The sequence below is a fragment of the Saccopteryx leptura genome, chromosome 2 (assembly GCF_036850995.1).
Source record: "Saccopteryx leptura isolate mSacLep1 chromosome 2, mSacLep1_pri_phased_curated, whole genome shotgun sequence".
NCBI classification, from domain to species: Eukaryota; Metazoa; Chordata; class Mammalia; order Chiroptera; family Emballonuridae; genus Saccopteryx; species Saccopteryx leptura.
The window spans coordinates 291,046,985-291,064,930 of NC_089504.1; the positions used below are offsets into that span (position 1 = coordinate 291,046,985).

At 37.4% G+C, this 17,946-nt stretch overlaps 1 protein-coding gene across 1 annotated transcript in view; it reads right to left on the reverse strand.

Annotated features, from left to right (window-relative positions):
* SNX27 (sorting nexin 27) overlaps window positions 1-17,946 on the reverse strand; it is a 116,921-nt gene that overhangs the window by 49,829 nt on the left and 49,146 nt on the right. Inside the window, exons 3-6 of the mRNA XM_066362500.1 lie at window positions 7,813-8,005; window positions 5,127-5,191; window positions 2,824-2,928; window positions 100-178 (exon numbers count right to left, since the gene is read on the reverse strand). Coding sequence (XP_066218597.1) covers window positions 100-178; window positions 2,824-2,928; window positions 5,127-5,191; window positions 7,813-8,005 — 442 coding nt within the window. The remainder of the gene's footprint in view (window positions 1-99; window positions 179-2,823; window positions 2,929-5,126; window positions 5,192-7,812; window positions 8,006-17,946) is intronic.

Consider the following 17,946-nt stretch of genomic DNA (forward strand, 5'->3'; position numbering starts at 1 on the left):
ATAATATCAGAGTGATAGCGTCTGGGAGCTTAAGTCTGACAGTACTAGAATAAAATAACCCCACTGTCACAAAACTTAATATTAGTCACTGGCACTTACCAAAGGAATGATTGATCACTTCAAATAAGGCAAAGTAATTCACTGTCGTACTGTCCATGCCAACCTTTGCTGCAATAGCCTACAGTGTAAATGGAATAGGTTAGTTTCTGGAAAACTAAATTAGATAATGCTGTGGGAAAACAGATGCATGAATGTGAAGGGAGAAGAGAGGGGTTTTGCTATCTTGGCTTCACATAAACTAATTCATGGTCCATAGCTATTCTTTGTATGTATGTATACACATTGAAATTAAAGGAAAAAGATAACATATTTTATCTAAATAGCTATGATCTCTAAGAATGAGTTTCTCTCCTCCAACTCAAGCTGGTAATAGTCTCTCTTTAAATATCAGCTTTCCTTCCTAAAATGACTCCAGCCCACAAGGGTGTTTTTAACAGTACTTATAAGAAATGTGCTAGATAAGAACAGATCTTAAGAAAAAAATTCTTAAACGTCCAATCTTGTAAAGTCAGCCTACATTTAATATAGGCTGTTAATATACAAGATCTACATTTCTGGTTCTTGAGGCTTAAAATACTTTTTATCAATTTTGTTCATGTTTCACAAATTATTCTTGCTTATTTTTCAAATGCTCCATGTCTCACCATCATCAATATAGCATGAAAATAGCAAACGGTTGGACAAAACAGAGATAGGTTCAACAAGTATCAGTCCTTCTCTCTAGGAACTAAGGTCCTAACATGATAAATAAAAGAAATTGAAAGACTCCATGTGCAAATAAATAAAAAGTGAAATTACATAATTACAAATAACAAAACACAAACTAGTAATACCAAAATTTCTTTTCAAGATCTATCCCCATATAAATAAGGTTTTAATTAAATGATAAGATTATTGAATATTAGTGTTTTAGTAAACTAAATATGATTATATCCTTATTCCCATATCTGGGGAAAAAATGTGAAAACATTAGGCCTTGCTAGAGAAATATCCACTCAAAATACAAAAACATCAGCAAGTGATAAAATTAATGTTTCCTTATAATCATATCATCATTTTATAACTTCAGAAATACCTCAGATCCTACACCTATCTTTTGCCTTGGTACGCAGCATATGAGCAAATGTATGGGGGATAGATACAAGCATTAACATCCAGAAGCCTGATACTCTCCCTGAAAATTTTGATCAAATCAGAATTAAAGACCAATGAAAGGCCCTAAAAGCAACAATTATACCCATCACCCAGATCATGATCTTCAAATACTTTTTCTCACTGAAAGGAAACAGGACTCCTTGGGGAAATGGCTGATTCTAGATCTAGTATAGGAAATATATATACAAAGATGAGCCCAGAACTTCTTGTACCAAAAAGCAAGAATGTTATCATAAAAAAAATGGGTTGTATCAAAAGAAAACAGGAGTAGACATGAAGGAGCTTCCATAGGACAATTCGAGTATCAACAAGACAATATACGCTATTGATTAAATCAAGTTGAATATGTAAAAACCCACAAAATACTAAATAAAATAATCACATTGAGTATAACTGGAATCAACTAGGGCACCAATTTTTTACTCTGAAAATTGGCAATGAAATGAAAGAATTAAATATTTCTCTCCCCCTTACCAAATACTGTATTTCAGGATAAACTAAATAGCCATAATTGATAAGAAAAAGTTCTTTCAGAATAATTCTAAGTTAATAAATGTGAAGAAACAAGACTTAGAAAATCAACTTTATAATCCTTACTAAAATCACTGATTACAGAAACAATCATCAGTGATATCCTCATTTGATAGAAGATCAATGGAGAAATCAGTTTATCAGCACCTACACCTGCTGAGAACTCATTAAGTGGAAAACCAGATATTGTATACTTCCTGGTGAGAAGCAGTATGAAGTATACAGCACCAATTATGAAGTAGTCTTAAAAAAAAGCTGAAACCGAATCTAATCAAGCCTCCAGAGCAAACTTCCATTTATAGAAAACACACGGAGACAGAAAGACATACTAAATAATACATACAGATAAAAGAAGCAAACAAATTCAGAATGCGGAATATTCCAAAGAACACAGACCCAATTTCTGCAATAAAACAATGACATGGAAACAAAATTTGGAGAAGGAGAGACTGCTCTATTTTAAAACAAACATAAAAACCAAATGTGATATAAAGACCTTATTGAGATCTAGATTTTAACCAACCAACTATAAAAAAATAATTTTTCAATAATTGGGAAAATTTCACTGTTGGTTTGTTATTAGTTAATACTACCAAGAAAGTACTGCTAATTTTTAGTTTTGATCATGGCTTAGTGGTTATATAGTAAGAATGTCCTTATTTTTTTGGAGATGTACACTGAAGTACACATGGGACCAATAATGTGAAATTTGCTCTAAAACATGTAAACAAAAGGGGAAAAGGATATATGATACAACTGTGAAAAAACATTGATGACTGTTAAATGAATGATGAACAGATAGTGGTTCATTGTACTATTCTGTTTTCATGTACATTGTAAAGTTTTACAATTGAAAGGGGTAAGGGGCTAATCAGAACCACTGCTATCTGGGTTATTTATTGTACCTTTCTTTCAAAGAGGAAAAAGTAATTTCATATTAACAATAATAACATTGACAACAGCAGCTAACATTTAATAAACTTATGTGCCATATACTTCAAGCACTGTATATGTATTAACTCCTTCCTTAGCTCTGAACCATGCAATGGCAAGTCTACCTGTTCAAATGTACTTTACCTGATACACTTGGTCTGTGGTACTGTTCTTTTTAACCCTGACTGTAACTGTTGTTCCATCTGGTAATGCTACTCTCAGCTCTACATCGGACACACCATTGTAATTCTGGGGAGAAAGACACAGAGAAAGAATTTATGACCAGTATATCATCATTCTCCTTGTAACATGTTAGCTAAAACAACCTAAACATGTTATAGAGACAAAGTGAATTTCAATGAAAAGGGGAGAAAAAAAACCCATTTAAGTCAATACATTTACAAGCCATTAAGCTGACTTTAGGTTGCAGCAGAAGTTAACTTGCAAGATGAACAGGGAGAAGAGAAATAAGTGGAGGCCAACATGTTCACGTTTAAAAACATAACACTTGTGTGAAACGGTCTAGGTCAATCATAGATGGGATTTTTGGCTTATTTTCAAGCACTCAGAATTTACAAATAAGAAAAGAAGACAACCAAAAGCAGTAGTTTCAACCAATATTCTCTGGTTTTATATGGTTAGGCATGTTAGAATGGCTCAAGTAAATTCCTGAAATAATCACATCTAAATTAAGGAATTAGTCTGATGTCCAATTTTCTTCCAGCAAAGAGTAAACAATTCTTATCCTCCTTAATTCAAAAGAAATCCTTCTCTCTTACTGCTTTTAATAATTAACACATTCCTCTAATGGATGTTTGACCTTGTAACTTTTATTAGAAACAACTATTTAAGAACAGGTTCATCTTCATTACCACTTTAAGTATTATTCATTGCCTAAAACCATCCTAAGCATTACTTTCTTATAAGCCCCTGTCTGTAATAAACTTATAATCTAGCTGGGAAAATAAGATATATACATATAAAATAAACAGTGAATAACATACTTTTAATACAGTAGCACCAGTGGTGGGATTCAGCCAGTTCATACTGGTTTGGCAGAACTGATACCTAATTTTTTGTTGAGTTTGGCAAACTGGTTGTTAAAATGGCACTCATAATCAGGGTTCTCTCTAAGGTGGGTGCCTGGGCAGCCGCTCAATGTGGAAATCATAAATTACATTCTTCATTCTTTTTTAAAGTTCAACTGCGCAGCAGTATATTCTAAGTGCCTTCCTTCCATAGGTGAAAAAAATTGCAAGTGAGGACAACAATCAAGAAGCAATATGGAAATATCTTAAATAATAGTTTTATTGTTTTTTATCAGGTATTATTTTTTTTCATTAATATTTTAAAACTTATAACAATCTAGTTTTGTGTACCTCTTTTATTGTTCTTATTTAAGTATTAAATACATGAAATAATAAACTACTTTTTGGTATACTGGTTTTATTTCTTTTAACATTTTTTAATGCTACTTATTGGTTTTGAGAGAGAGAGGAGGAAGAGAGAGACAAACAGGGGGGAGAAGTGGGAAGCATTAACTTGTAGAAGTAGCTTCCTGTATGTGCCTTGACCAGGAAAGCCCAGGGATTTGAACTGTTGACCTCAGCATTCCAGGTCAACGCTTTACCCACTGTGCCACCACAGGTGAGCAGTATATTGTTTTTTATACTTAAAACCATCATTAGGGCAGAGAACCAGGTGCTAAATTATTTGAATCCCATCACTGAGTAGCACTACATATTCATTCTTCTGTCAGTTCATATTTATTAAGCACCTACAATATGCCTGATACTGCGCTAAAGCACTAGGAGAATAAAGATGATCAAGATTGAGCTCTCGTTCTGGAGTTCTCACATGCAGCATGGTGACCACAGTTAACAATATTGTATTGTACACTACAGTTTGCTAAGAGGGTAGATCTTAAGTGTTCTCACCACAAAAGGAAGAAAAGAAGGAAGAAAGAGTAACTAGGTGATAAATATGTTAAATTAGCTTGATTGTGGTCATCATCACAATGTACACACACATCAAAATATCAAGTTGAACACCTCAAATACATATAATTCCTATTTGTCAATTATGCCTCAATAAAACTTAAAAAAATTTAGCTCTTACCTACAAGTAACTCACACCAAAATATAAAGTAATAATCTGATTATATGTATAAAAAATTTGAGAATGGAGGTAACAACAAAGTGATAATTAAGTGGTCCTGACTGTAAAAGTTCTTGGTGGAATGAAAAATCAATGACTTGAGTAACAGGAAAGGCTTCAAAGAGAAGGTGGATCTAGCATTGGTTTTGAGGGTTAAGCAGGACACATAAAAAGAAGGAAGTCGAACAAAAGACATTCGCCATAATTGAAATAAATCTTTAATTTATTTTCCCCCACAATGAACCAAAAGGTAAATAGTCATTGTAGGAATAGTCACAATAGTCACTTACCTCATCTGATTCCGAAAGGAATTCCTGCATGATATCACTCTCACCAATGACTCGTATTGAGCACACTGTAGAAAACAAAGATAGAATCTGGCATGAGGTTCTAAAATCAAGACTATAAAGTCAAGTACATATCAAGATTTAAGTGAAAATCATTCGTACTAGGCAATGTTGACGCAGTATGTCATCTCTAACATATGATATTCTACAAACACAACAAACATTCATATAAATATGAACTTAGAGGAATAATAGAATGCACAAAAATGCAGCTTGCTAAAAATATTAAACATTAGCCAAGGAAGTCAGCCCCAAAAAAGAGAAATAAAAGTTCAGTACATCTAACTTTACAGTTTTGTGTGAACTATTAACAAAATGGACAGCAGGGCAAGGGTAAGGTCAATTAGAAATAAACCAAACACCCCGACCTGTGCTGGCGCAGTGGATAAGGCGACAACTTGAAATGCTGAGTTGCCGGTTTGAAATCCAGACTTGCCTGGTCAAGGCACATATGAGAAACCACCACAAGTTGTTGCATCCTGCCCCCCCCCCCACACACACACACCTTTCTCCCTCTCTACTCTCTCTCTAAAATCAATAAATAAAAATCTTTAAAAGAAAAAAAATCAAACACAAAATTGAAATACAAAAGGAAAATATCTATTTGGCTTCAGAACAGGCCGGCCAGAGAACCATAAACATTTAAATCTATTTTGGGGAAATAGTAGGTAATTAAGTGTTAAGCTGAGCACATCTTACCTCACTAATTTGAACTTCAAAACAACAAAAAGAAAGGAGGGAAGAAAGAGGTAAAGCAGGCAGGTAGGTATCTAATTGTCTCAATCTAAGAAAGTTAATTTCCTGAGACTCTCATGAGGATAGTAAATTACACTGATGATTTTACTTCATTTTATTTAAAAAACTGTACCATTTCTCATTTCCCAAGGGCTGTGTTTCGAGGCCATTCCATGTTAGAAAAAAGCCAGTAATAAATGAGGACATTTCACTACTTCTATGGGGAAAATAATTTTTCTTCAGGGATAAGGCTCTCTACTAAAGTTAAAAAAAAATTCAACTAGGTCAGCTGGTTTTTACACAAGGACACAGAGTTACTAAATACCAGATAAGTTCATTATTATATTAAATTAGTATAAATATTTTCAAGAAAAGCCTATTGCACCTCACCAGGTGGTAGCGCAGTAGATAGAGCGTCAAACAGGGATGTGGAGGACCCAGGTTCGAGACCCAGAGGACATCAGCTTGAACGTGGGCTCATCTGGTTTGAGCAAAGCTCACCAGCTTGAGCCTAAGGTCGCTGGCCCGAGAAAGGGGTCACTCGGTCTGCTGTAGCCCCCCCCCCCCCCCGTCAAGGCACATATGAGAAATCAATCAATGAACAACTATGGAACCACACGAAGAACTGATATTTCTCATCTCCCTCCCTTCCTGTTTGTCCCTATCTGTCTCTCTCTCTCTCTGCCACAACAAAAAAAAAAAAAGAAAGAAAAGCCTATTGCACAGCTAGCAAAATACCTTAACTCTACAATGTAGCAAAGCAAGGCCTCTTCTCTGAGCTACAAAATGAACTATCTTATTCAGGAGATCTGTCATTTCCTTCAACTTTCTAGATGAACAGGTACTTCAGCATCCACATCCACTGACTCTTCAATGCATTGTTTGGAAGTCCTGATACAACAAGTAAGTTTCAATACTTCCACCTATCATGTGCTTAGAACAAGAAGACCTTAGATCAGAGGTCCCCAAACTTTTTACACAGGGGGCCAGTTCACTGTCCCTCAGACCGTTGGAGGGCCGGACTATAAAAAAAAACTATGAACAAATCCCTATGCACATATCTTATTTTAAAGTAAAAAAACAAAACGGGAACAAATACAATATTTAAAATAAAGAACAAGTGAACTTAAATCAACAAACTGACCAGTATTTCAATGGGAACTATGGGCCTGCTTTTGGCTAATGAGATGGTCAATGTCCGGTTCCATATTTGTCACTGCTAGCCGTAACAAGTGATATGACATGCTTCCGGAGCCGTGATGTGTGCGTCACCAGAAGTAGTACTGTACTGTGAGCCACGCCGCGCTTTGTGGTGCCGCCACATACAGTACTCTCACTGACCACCAATGAAAGAGGTGCCCCTTCTGGAAGTGCGGTGGGGGCCAGATAAATGGCCTCAGGGGGCCACATGCGGCCCACGGGCTGTAGTTTGGGGACCCCTGCCTTAGATTATCTACAACTCAGCAAACCTATATATGGACAACTGGAAGAGGAATAGGAAGTTTTCAAGTAGAAAATGTCAGGGAATCAAGAATTATTTTTAAAATGTCCTAAATATTCCCCAGTTAGTTCACAAATCAATTCAGCATGCTGATAAGTCAGTCTATATGTGTTTGCTAACAAATCATATAACCCTATAAATAAAGGTCCTTAATGCATCAAAAATGAATTATGTATTTTTCTGTTGTTACATGCTCAATGAGTCAATAAAATAGACTATGAATCGCTGTACTGGACATTTTAGTCTTGGCTCAAAGCTCACATCAATTAACATCCACAGTCAGAAACTTGACTTACTTTCATTACAACACCTCAGGAAACTTAGCTATACAGATTAGGAATTCCAACATATACCTTGACTCTATGTCTACTCAAGATAGTTGAGATAGCTTACCTTTCTCTAGATATTCTTCCAATCCTCGTCGTCGGGCATCTAATTGCTGTTCTGATAAAGAGAAAGGCCACTTCCCTGGAAGTCGGGGAAATGTAAAATTGGCAAACTCTCTCTTCAGGTTCTGGTGTAGGATGGCAAACTCCCGGTACCGCTTAGAACACAGCTGCCTCCCTGCCATGTAAACATTGTATACCTGGTGAGGGGGAAGAATGAAGAAAGCCTACTTACTACAATTTAAATTACATAATCATCAAAAGTCAAGCTCAGGTTGATATTGGTGAGGTATATTCTGCTACACACCTAACAGAGTACGTTCAAGGTTATTGTAAAATTAAGACTTTTAACAAGCATGCCAGAAAATATTTTAAAATGTATTTATTGCTTTTAGAGAAAGAGGAAGAGAGAGAGAGAAGGAGAGAGAGAAACATCGATCTGTTCCTGCATATGCCCTGACTGGAAATCAAACCCACAACCTTTGTATATCAGGAAGATGCTCCAAACAACCAAACCATCTGGCCATGCCAAACATTATCTATACAAAAGAGGGGTACTCCCATCAAAGGGGTCATAATCTTACTTTTGCTATTAAAATTACCTCCAACACAATATTTAAAATATCTTCTAAGGCAATTATCAGCTTTTTTAAAATTTATTTTTATTTATTCATTTTAGAGAGGAGGAAGGGAGGGAGGGAGGGAGGGAAAGAGAGAGAGAGAGAGAGAGAGAGAGAGAGAGAGAGAAAGGGGGAGGAGCAGAAAGCATCAACTCCCATATATGCCTTGACCAGACAAGTGCAGGGTTTTCAACCGGCAACCTCAGTGTTCCCAGGTTGACGCTTTATCCACTGCGCCACCAGAGGTCAGGCAATTATCAGCTTTTAAGGGTAATTTTATTTTCAGAAAGTTAAGAGCCACTTGAAGCCAATGTGGAAAATATAATAAATGAACAAGCATCCAAATTTGGAGGGACATGTGAAAGGCTAGGTTAATTTCAAAGCATGTCACTGATATTTGTGTGTGTCCCAATCTTCCAAAGAAAATGTCTAAAGATGAAAGCAATAGTAGCTTTTTTGTTATCAAACAGGAAAGGAGTTCCTCTCCCTTCCATCATTAAAACAGGGTTAACAAGAAATTAAAGAATAAACGTACTATTAGCCTGACCAGGTGGTGGCACAGTGGATAGAGCGTCGAACTGGGATGTGGAGGACCCAGGTTCGAGACCCCGAAGTCGCCAGCTTGAGCGCAGGCTCATCTGGTTTGAGCAAAGCTCACCAGCTTGGACCCAAGGTCGCTGGCTTGAGCAAGTGGTTACTCGGTCTGCTGTAGCCCCACGGTCAAGGCACATATGAGAAAGCAATCAATGAACAACTAAGGTGTCGCAATCAAAAACTAATGATTGATGCTTCTCATCTCTCTCCGTTCCTGTTTGTCTGTCCCTGTCTATCCCTCTCTCTGACTCTTTCTGTCTCTGTAAAAAAAAAAAAAAGAAAGAAAAAAAAAGTACTATAAGGACCCCCTCATAATAATAAAGTCATAATCCTCATGAAGAAACTGGTAGAAATGTCTGTCTACTATTCACAGAGACATGCCAAGCTTCTAGAACAGGACCTAGCACATAGTGAGTACTCAGCAAATATTTGATGAAGAAATGAGTGCATGCAGGTGCAATTCTTGAATAGGAGCCTTTATAAAGGAAAGTGGTGGAATATGTAATCAAGACATCAGATAATCCAAGTTACTTTGTATTATTTGTATTATTCTCTCTGTATTATTCCCAGAACACATCGAATAATGCAGAGAGGGAAATTTTAGTTCCAAATCACATTACTGGCTTAGCAAAAATCATTCAGAATTTTAAATGTATACAAAACAGGTCATCTATTCATATAATCAAAAGTTAGTCACTGAGAATATATAGGCCAAAGTCTTTCCTTCAAGTTCAAGATGAACCTTTTACATGCTTCTGTGATTTAAGAAGCATGAATATGCAAAAATAAAAAAAATTATTCATTCAAAACTCCTCTCTCACAACTCTTTTTATGAGCCCTCCCCCAATTAAAAGTAAAGCCTCTAATCACTATCAAACAGCCTCCAGGGATGGATATGATCCTGATCAATGAGTTTTCTTCCTATACTTATCACTCAATTTTGTAACAGATTGTAATGAATTACACATATTACCAAGTATTCTCATCACTGCTCTCTCAAGTACAAAGGATAAAAAAGAAAATGGTCTTCCCCTCAGACAAGACCATACATTCTCTTAAGGGCAAGCAGTCTCAAGAAGTCTTATTCAGTCAATGTGGTTTGTACACTTATTTTTCAAACTAAACTTCCCAAATTTCTCAATAACATCATTATTCCTTTGCTTACAAAGCATGTCCACAACCTCATTGGTGTTATAAATCAGCCTGAGTTACTCACACAAGGAAGGACGGTAGGTAAAACTAGCTAGTGGAATTGCTGGTTCAAAGATACTCCCAAGCATCTTTTTTTCCCCAAGGTAGAGAGTACAGTAGGTCTTTGATAATGCAGAGGACTGTGGTTACATTTCCTCAATGGTGATCACTTAAGTGATCCTAAGTCCAGTAAAACATTTTATAGGATGTAAAGAACCCTACAACTTCAGAGGCCTTTGTGACAATTTCAACAAGAAATCTGAGAAACTGATTCAACTTTTGGCTTCTTTATTATATGCGGCTTAAGTGTCTGTTTGTCGCCGACAGCTTATTGGTTGCTTGCATAACTGTACTAGCCAATGGGGTGAAGTTGCCACAGCTGAACGCAAATTGAGCGGGTCAGGGGGAAGGTGAACATTTGTTTGCATTGGCAATCATCTGTTTTACATAAAAACTACGTCTCAACGTAATTTCTTTTAAGAATGCCTCCTAGAAAATACAGCACTGAAGAGGAGAGAAAAGGAGCTAAAGCTGCACAAAAACGGCTTTCTCGACAAAAAGAAACCACTGAGCAGAGAAAGACAAAGCTTGCTTCAGTCGCAGAGCAAATGCGTCTTTCTCGGCAAAATGAGACTGATGAGCATAGAGAAACAAGGCTTGCCTCAGATGCAAGACAAAAAAGCCTGTCTCGACAAAATGAGTCCCTTGAACAAAGGCAGGAGAGAAATGCAAAAAAAACGACAGAGTAATGCTGACCGAAACACAAAAAGGATTAAAACATATTTAAATCACCTTTATTTATTGAGCTAGCGGTGGCTCTTAAGAAATGTACCGCCAGTGGTTTCCTTCATTGCACTCTACTTTAAGCAATTAAGCAAGTAGAAGGGGGAAATCCCATGGGGCAGTAAGCAAAGGGGCGTCCTCGCCCCCTGCCCTGGGTAATTCAGTTTGAATTAGCAGACACCTTTGCACAAATCATTTTAATTACAATTTATAATATCTAGAACAGCGGTCATTTCGTATGACTGCCGGGCTTTCTAGTTTTCATAAGGTGAGAAGAGTACTTCAAAGAGCCTCTGAGTCTCTCCCCACCCCATTTAAATATGAAGTCAAACAGTACAGAAATATATATATACATATAAAAGGATGCCTAACAGTTCAGAATGCTTTAAAAATGGCTTCCACAAAACCCAAACCACTTTTAAATTAACTGTACTTAGCAAACCAGAAACATACAAAAAGAGATCACAACAGAGACTACTTTGTTCTTCACCTGTCCTTAAAATTAACCAAAATTCATTAGCATTCATTTCCTTGGTTTGGACATGCTCATTTGGAGGGAAAAAATAACTGATTTACTGAGTCCTTGCCGTGCTGAGATCCTCTGCCTAAAAATCAAGAATATATAAATACATGGTCCATGAGAAATGACAGTCTCATTACAAAAAAGAATGTCCATCAAAAATATATTTATTCTCTGACTTGAAAGGGAACATAATCAAATTGAAACTAAAGATATACCCAGTCAGGCAGAGTTTCTGGGATCTTTCCATCTTAATTTAAATCCTCAGACTGGTTTGCTCATACATGGAATTAGATGAATTAAGTTTAGCCTGTGAAAAGTACAGTGAATTTAACAACACTGATCATTCTCTTCTCCAAATGACCATATCCTACAAAACTTTAAGTTGAAATGTTCAGACTGCAAAGCCAGCTGCCTGAGGGTAACAAGTTTCAGCCCTCTTGATATATATACTCTTTGCTAAATTAGACTCCAATAAGAGAAATAGGATTAATTATGGGTGGGGAAAGTGTTAATCTTATCTGACTAGTGGTATAATTTTGTCTCTCTGTATTCTGCACATCAAAGTTGGAAAATTCATCTTTGAAATAACTTCTAAATTTTTCAGTATGTAAATGTTGAAAATCCATGCCCTGCCATTTCTCTATCTTCATGACTTAGTTCTATGGAATGAACACCAGAAGATGGTAAGTGATACATTCTTACAATGAGCACAAATCACTGCAAGGAAAACAATTCTAGTAACACCTGGGCTTAGCAAAAAATGAAATCCCAGATGTCAGAGATCTTTGTTTTGTTACTGGTTCCTTAACCCCCACCTACACATTTCTTAATGCTTTTAAATGGTAATCTCTCATTTTATGTAAACTCTGAATATTAAAACATTCTTATTTTCTCAAACCTCTAGTACCTAACTCACAGGAATTGTGCTTCTGAACTTATAGAAGGGATTCTCTTTATACAGTGCAAAAGTGATTAGAATCCTTTGCTGTCCCCAGAATCTAAGAGCAAATTATCTATACTTTTTAATAAGAGCTTTAAAATTTTTGTCATTTAAGTCCTTAATCTACCTGAAATTGATTTTTCTATATACAAATATTGATCGACTTATGACCTATGCAACTTACGACCATTCGACTTTAGGACCACAATCACTAGCCATGACTGCTCTGCGTCTGGCAGCGCAAGCGTTACCCAGCTGGGCGTATGACAGTACTATCTCCGCGTGCACCATTTCAACTGTTATCCCAGACTCGGTACAGCAATTTGTGTCTTGGATATTTTTCATCAAACCCCTCCCAAGATGTCTACTAAGAGGAAATTGTCTTTGCAAATATTAAACCAGTTGTACTGGTAATGCAGTGTTTTACTTAAACCTGACGAATGTAAAAATAAGAAACAAAATGGTGTAGAGATGATACAAATGGCATAAAATGAACAAAGAAAATTATGATATATAACAATGAAAAAAAATTATGATAAAATATGACTCAAAGATTTTTATAACATCATTTCACAGTACTGTACGTACAGCCTACTCAACTTACAACCAAATTGTGTTACGACCAGTCTGTCGGAACCAATCGTGGTCGTAAGTCGAGCACTGGTATTTCTTTTAAAGCCAACTTAAATTATTCCAAAATACAAATATTTTGCTTTATAGGGCAATATGGGAACTTCTCGGTGCTCTGTAATTAACCTCCCACTGTAAACAACTAGAAAACTGGATATAATACAGAAAGTAACTATTTTCAGAAAACAGGCAGCTAAGAACTGTGATCCACGAGAAAAGAGAAACAACAAGAGGCCTATCCGCCTGACCAGGTGGTGGCGCAGTGGATAGAGCGTCGGACTGGGATGCGGAAGGACCCAGGTTCGAGACCCCGAGGTCGCCAGCTTGAGCGCGGGCTCATCTGGCTTGAGCAAAGAGCTCACCAGCTTGGACCCAAGGTCGCTGGCTCCAGCAGGGGGTTACTCGGTCTGCTGAAGGCCCACGGTCAAGGCACATGTGAGAAAGCAATCAATGAACAACTAAGAAGTCGCAACGCGCAACGAGAAACTGATGATTGATGCTTCTCATCTCTCTTCATTCCTGTCTGTCTGTTCCTGTCTATCTCTGCCTCTGTAAATAAATAAATAAATAAATAAAAAATTAGCTGGGGTCAGTGCCCCAGCCAAAAAAAAAAAAAAGAGGCCTATCCTAAGCTAGGCTTTTTGCCTAGAGGTAACGCCTGAACTATGACTCAGATAGAGGCCCTAAAACAGAGTTCAGCAACCTCACTGGGTTAAGGAGACAGATACAAGTTCAGGTAGGCCAAAGCAGCTAGAATTTGCAGGATAGAATATGCAGAGCAAGTACCTAGAAAGAAGGCCCAGAAATCTTCATAGAATCCCCTTGAACTTTGGCTGAATAACAACCATTATGAGATAGAATTATTACCAGGATAAACTGTAAAATAAATCCTAGAGTTTGAAAAGGATCTAGAATCATTTGACTTCTCTCCAGCCAGAATAGAGAGACTTCCCTTGAATCCACATGGCATTCAGAAGAGAATTCAAAAGGACCATGCTTTAGGAGTAGGGCTAAATTAGTTCTAGAGCAAAAGCTACTTTAAAATCACCCTTAAAATTTAAACTTAAAAACAAATCTCAAAAGGATTGGAGTAATCTGTAAGTAACTTGGTTGCACACCAGCCCGCCAAAATTAAGTAAATAAATCCAACACTTCAAAGGAATATAACAAAATCTAACACTCAATAAAAGTAAATTAAGTCTACAATATCCAATCAAAAATTACCAGCCCCCCACCCCACCAAGAAAAGCATGAAAACTTTCTCCTGATCTGCAACCAGGAGAAAAACCAGTCACTAGAAATAGACTCAGAAAAGACCAACACAGCCTGATCAGGCGGTTGTGCAGCGGATAGAGCAATGAACTCGGACGCAGAGGACCCAGGTTCAAAGCCCTGAGGTCGCTGGCTTGAGCACGGGCTCACCAGCTTGAGTGTGGGATCATAGACATGACTCCATAGTTGCTGGCTTGAGCCCAAAGGTCGCTGGCTTGAGCAAGGGGTCACTTGCTCTGCTGTAGCCCACACCCCCGTCATGGCACATGAGAAAGCAGTCAATGAACAACTAAAGGTGCTGAAACAAAGAACTGATGCCTCTCATCTCTCTCCCTTCCTGTCTGTCTGTCTGTCCCTCTCTCTGACTCTGTCTCTGTCAAAAAAAAATAAAAAGAAATGACTGACACAAACAGGGACATTAAGCAGTTTTCATAGGCTGCTTCTGCTTTTGTTTAGCATTTAAGAAGCTGCAAGAACAGAAATCCCAACCCAGACGTAAGACTAGAGATAGTCTCCCTTGATAGTCTAGGCATTAGGGAGGTGACTGGCAATTGTTAGAGGACAGACAAAATACAGCCATCACTCACTTCGTCTAGATCCTTCTCTTCTACTAAGCAAAAGCCTAATCCTTGGAGATGGGCAGCAAACCCTCTCATTCAGAGGGCAAAGACAAAGATCCAATGCTTCAGAACAAAGAGTAAAAACAACAGAAAATCAAAAAGGAATTAGACTAGATAGATTTAATTGTTGTTTTTAGAGAATTCCACTGCAAAGCAGTAGAATATATTCTTTTCAAATGCATATGGAACATTTTCCAGGATATATTGCATCAGACCACAAAACGTATTTCAGTAAATTTAAGAAGACTGAAATCATATCAAGCATCTTTTACAACCCCAATGGTATGAAACTAGAAATAAATCACAAGAAAAAACCCTGAAGAAAACACAAATACATGGAGGCTAAATAACATGCCACTAAACAATGAAGGGGTTAACAATGAGAGCAAGGAAGAAATCAAAAGATACCTTGAAACAAATGAAAACACAACAACCAAAACTTATGGGACACAGAGAAAGCAGCCCTCAGAGGGATATTCACAGCAATCCAGGCCTACCTCAAGAAGTAGAAAAGATCTCGCCCTGGCTGGTTGGCTCAGTGGTAGAGCATCGGCCTGGCGTGCAGAAGTCCCGGGTTCGATTCCCAGCCAGGGCACACAGGAGAAGCGCCCATCTGCTTCTCCACCCTTCCCCCTCTCCTTCCTCTCTGTCTCTCTCTTCCCCTCCCGCAGCCGAGGCTCCACTGGAGCAAAGATGGCCTGGGCGCTGGGGATGGCACCTTGGCCTCTGCCCCAGGCGCTAGAGTGGCTCTGGTCGCGGCAGAGCGACGCCCCGGAGGGGCAGAGAATCGCCCCCTGGTGGGCAGAGCGTTGCCCCTGGTGGGCGTGCCGGGTGGATCCCGGTCGGGCGCATGCGGGAGTCTGTCTGACTGTCTCTCCCCGTTTCCAGCTTCAGAAAAATACAGAAAAAAAAAAAAGATCATACACCATGATCAAATGCTATTTGTCCCTAGAATCCAATGTTGGTTCAATATCTGCAAATCAGGCCCTGACCGGTGGCTCAGTGGATAGAGCACTGGTCTGGCATAGGAACATCCTGGTTTGATTCCTGGTCAGGGCATACAGGAGAAACTATTCAATACCATCTGCTTCTCTCTCTCTCCTCCTCCTCCCCCCTCTTTCCTTCTTCCCCTCCTATAGCCAGTGGCTCAATTGGTTTCAGCGTTGGCCCCAGGCACTGAGGATAGCTCAGCTGGTCTGAACACATCAGCCTTAGGCACTAAAAATAGCTCGGTACTCAAGAATTGGACCCAGGCAGGGTTGCCAGGTAGATCCTGGTCAGGTGCATGCAGGAGTCTGCCTCACTATCTCCCCTTCTAAATAAAGAGACCGCAAATCAAATAATGTAATATAACATATAAACAAAACAAAGGATAAAAATCATATAATTAGATCAATAGATGCAGAAAAAGTATTTGACAATATCCAACAACCATTTATGATAAGAACTCTCAGCAAAGTGAGAACAGAGAAAACATAATAAAAGCCATATATGACAAATCCACAGTTAAAATCGTGTACAACAAGGAAAAACGAAAAGTATCTTCCTTAAGATCAAGAACAAGACAGGGATGCCCACTTTCATTACTCTTATTCAACATAGTTTTGGAAGTCCTACCACAGTAATCAGACAAAATATAAATAAATAATAGGCATCCAAATTGGAAAGGAAGAAGTAAAACCGTCATTATTTGCAGATGATACAATACAGTATATATAGAAAACCCTGAAGATTCTACCAAAAAACTACTAGAACTGATAAATGAATTCAGTAAAGTAGCAGGATACAAAATTAATACTCAGAAATCAGTTGCATTTTTAAACATCAATAACTATCAGGAAGAGAAATTAAGAAAACAATCCTATAATATATACAAATGCATCAAAAAATACCTAGGAATAAATTAACCAAAAAGGTAAAAAAAAAACAAAAAACACCTGTACTTAAAAAATTATAAGACACTGAGGAAATAAACTAAAGAAAATACAAATAAATGGAAGCATAAACCATGTTCATAAATACAAAGAATTAACGCCATTAAAATGTCCATACTTCCCAAAGCAATCTATAGGCTCAATGTAATCACTATCAAAATAACAATGGTGTTTTTCACAGAACTAGAATAATCCAAAATTTATACTAAATCAAAGACCCCAAATAGCCACAGCCATCTTGAGAAAGAAGAGCAAAGTTGGAAGAATCATCCTCCCTGATATCAGACTATATATATACTACAAGGCTATAGTAATCAAAACAGCATGGTACTAGCATAAAGACAGACACACAGATCCATGAAATACAACAGAGAGCCCAAACATAAAACTACACCTACATGGTCAATTAATATTATATAATGCAAAGAACACAAGAACATAAAATGGGGTAATGAGAGTGTATTCAATAAATGGTGTTGGGAAAATGAACAGATACATGCCAAAAAAAAATAAAATAAAATAATAAAGAAAGAAAGGAAACTAGACCGCCTTCTTATATCATATATAAGAATAAACTCAAAATGGATTAAATATAAGACCTGAAACCATAAAACTCCTAGAAAAAAACATAGGCAATAAACTCACATTTCTCATAAACAATGTTTTTTCTGATATATATCCCTGGGATAGGGAAACAAAAAATAAACAAATGGAACTACATCAAACAAAAAAGATTTTGCACAGCAAAGGAAACCATCAACAAAATGAAAAGACAACCCACTGAACAGAGAAAGATAGCTATTTGTCAATGATATATCCAACAAGGGGTTAATATCTAAAATTTATAAATAACTCATATAACTCAACACCAAAACCAACAAACAATCCAATTAAAAAATGGGCAGAGAACCAGAATAGACACTTCTCCAAAGAACATACATACAGATGGCTATAGACATATGTAAAAATGCTCAACATCACTTATCATCAGAGAAACACAAATTAAAACGACAATGAGCACAAGGTCGCTGGCT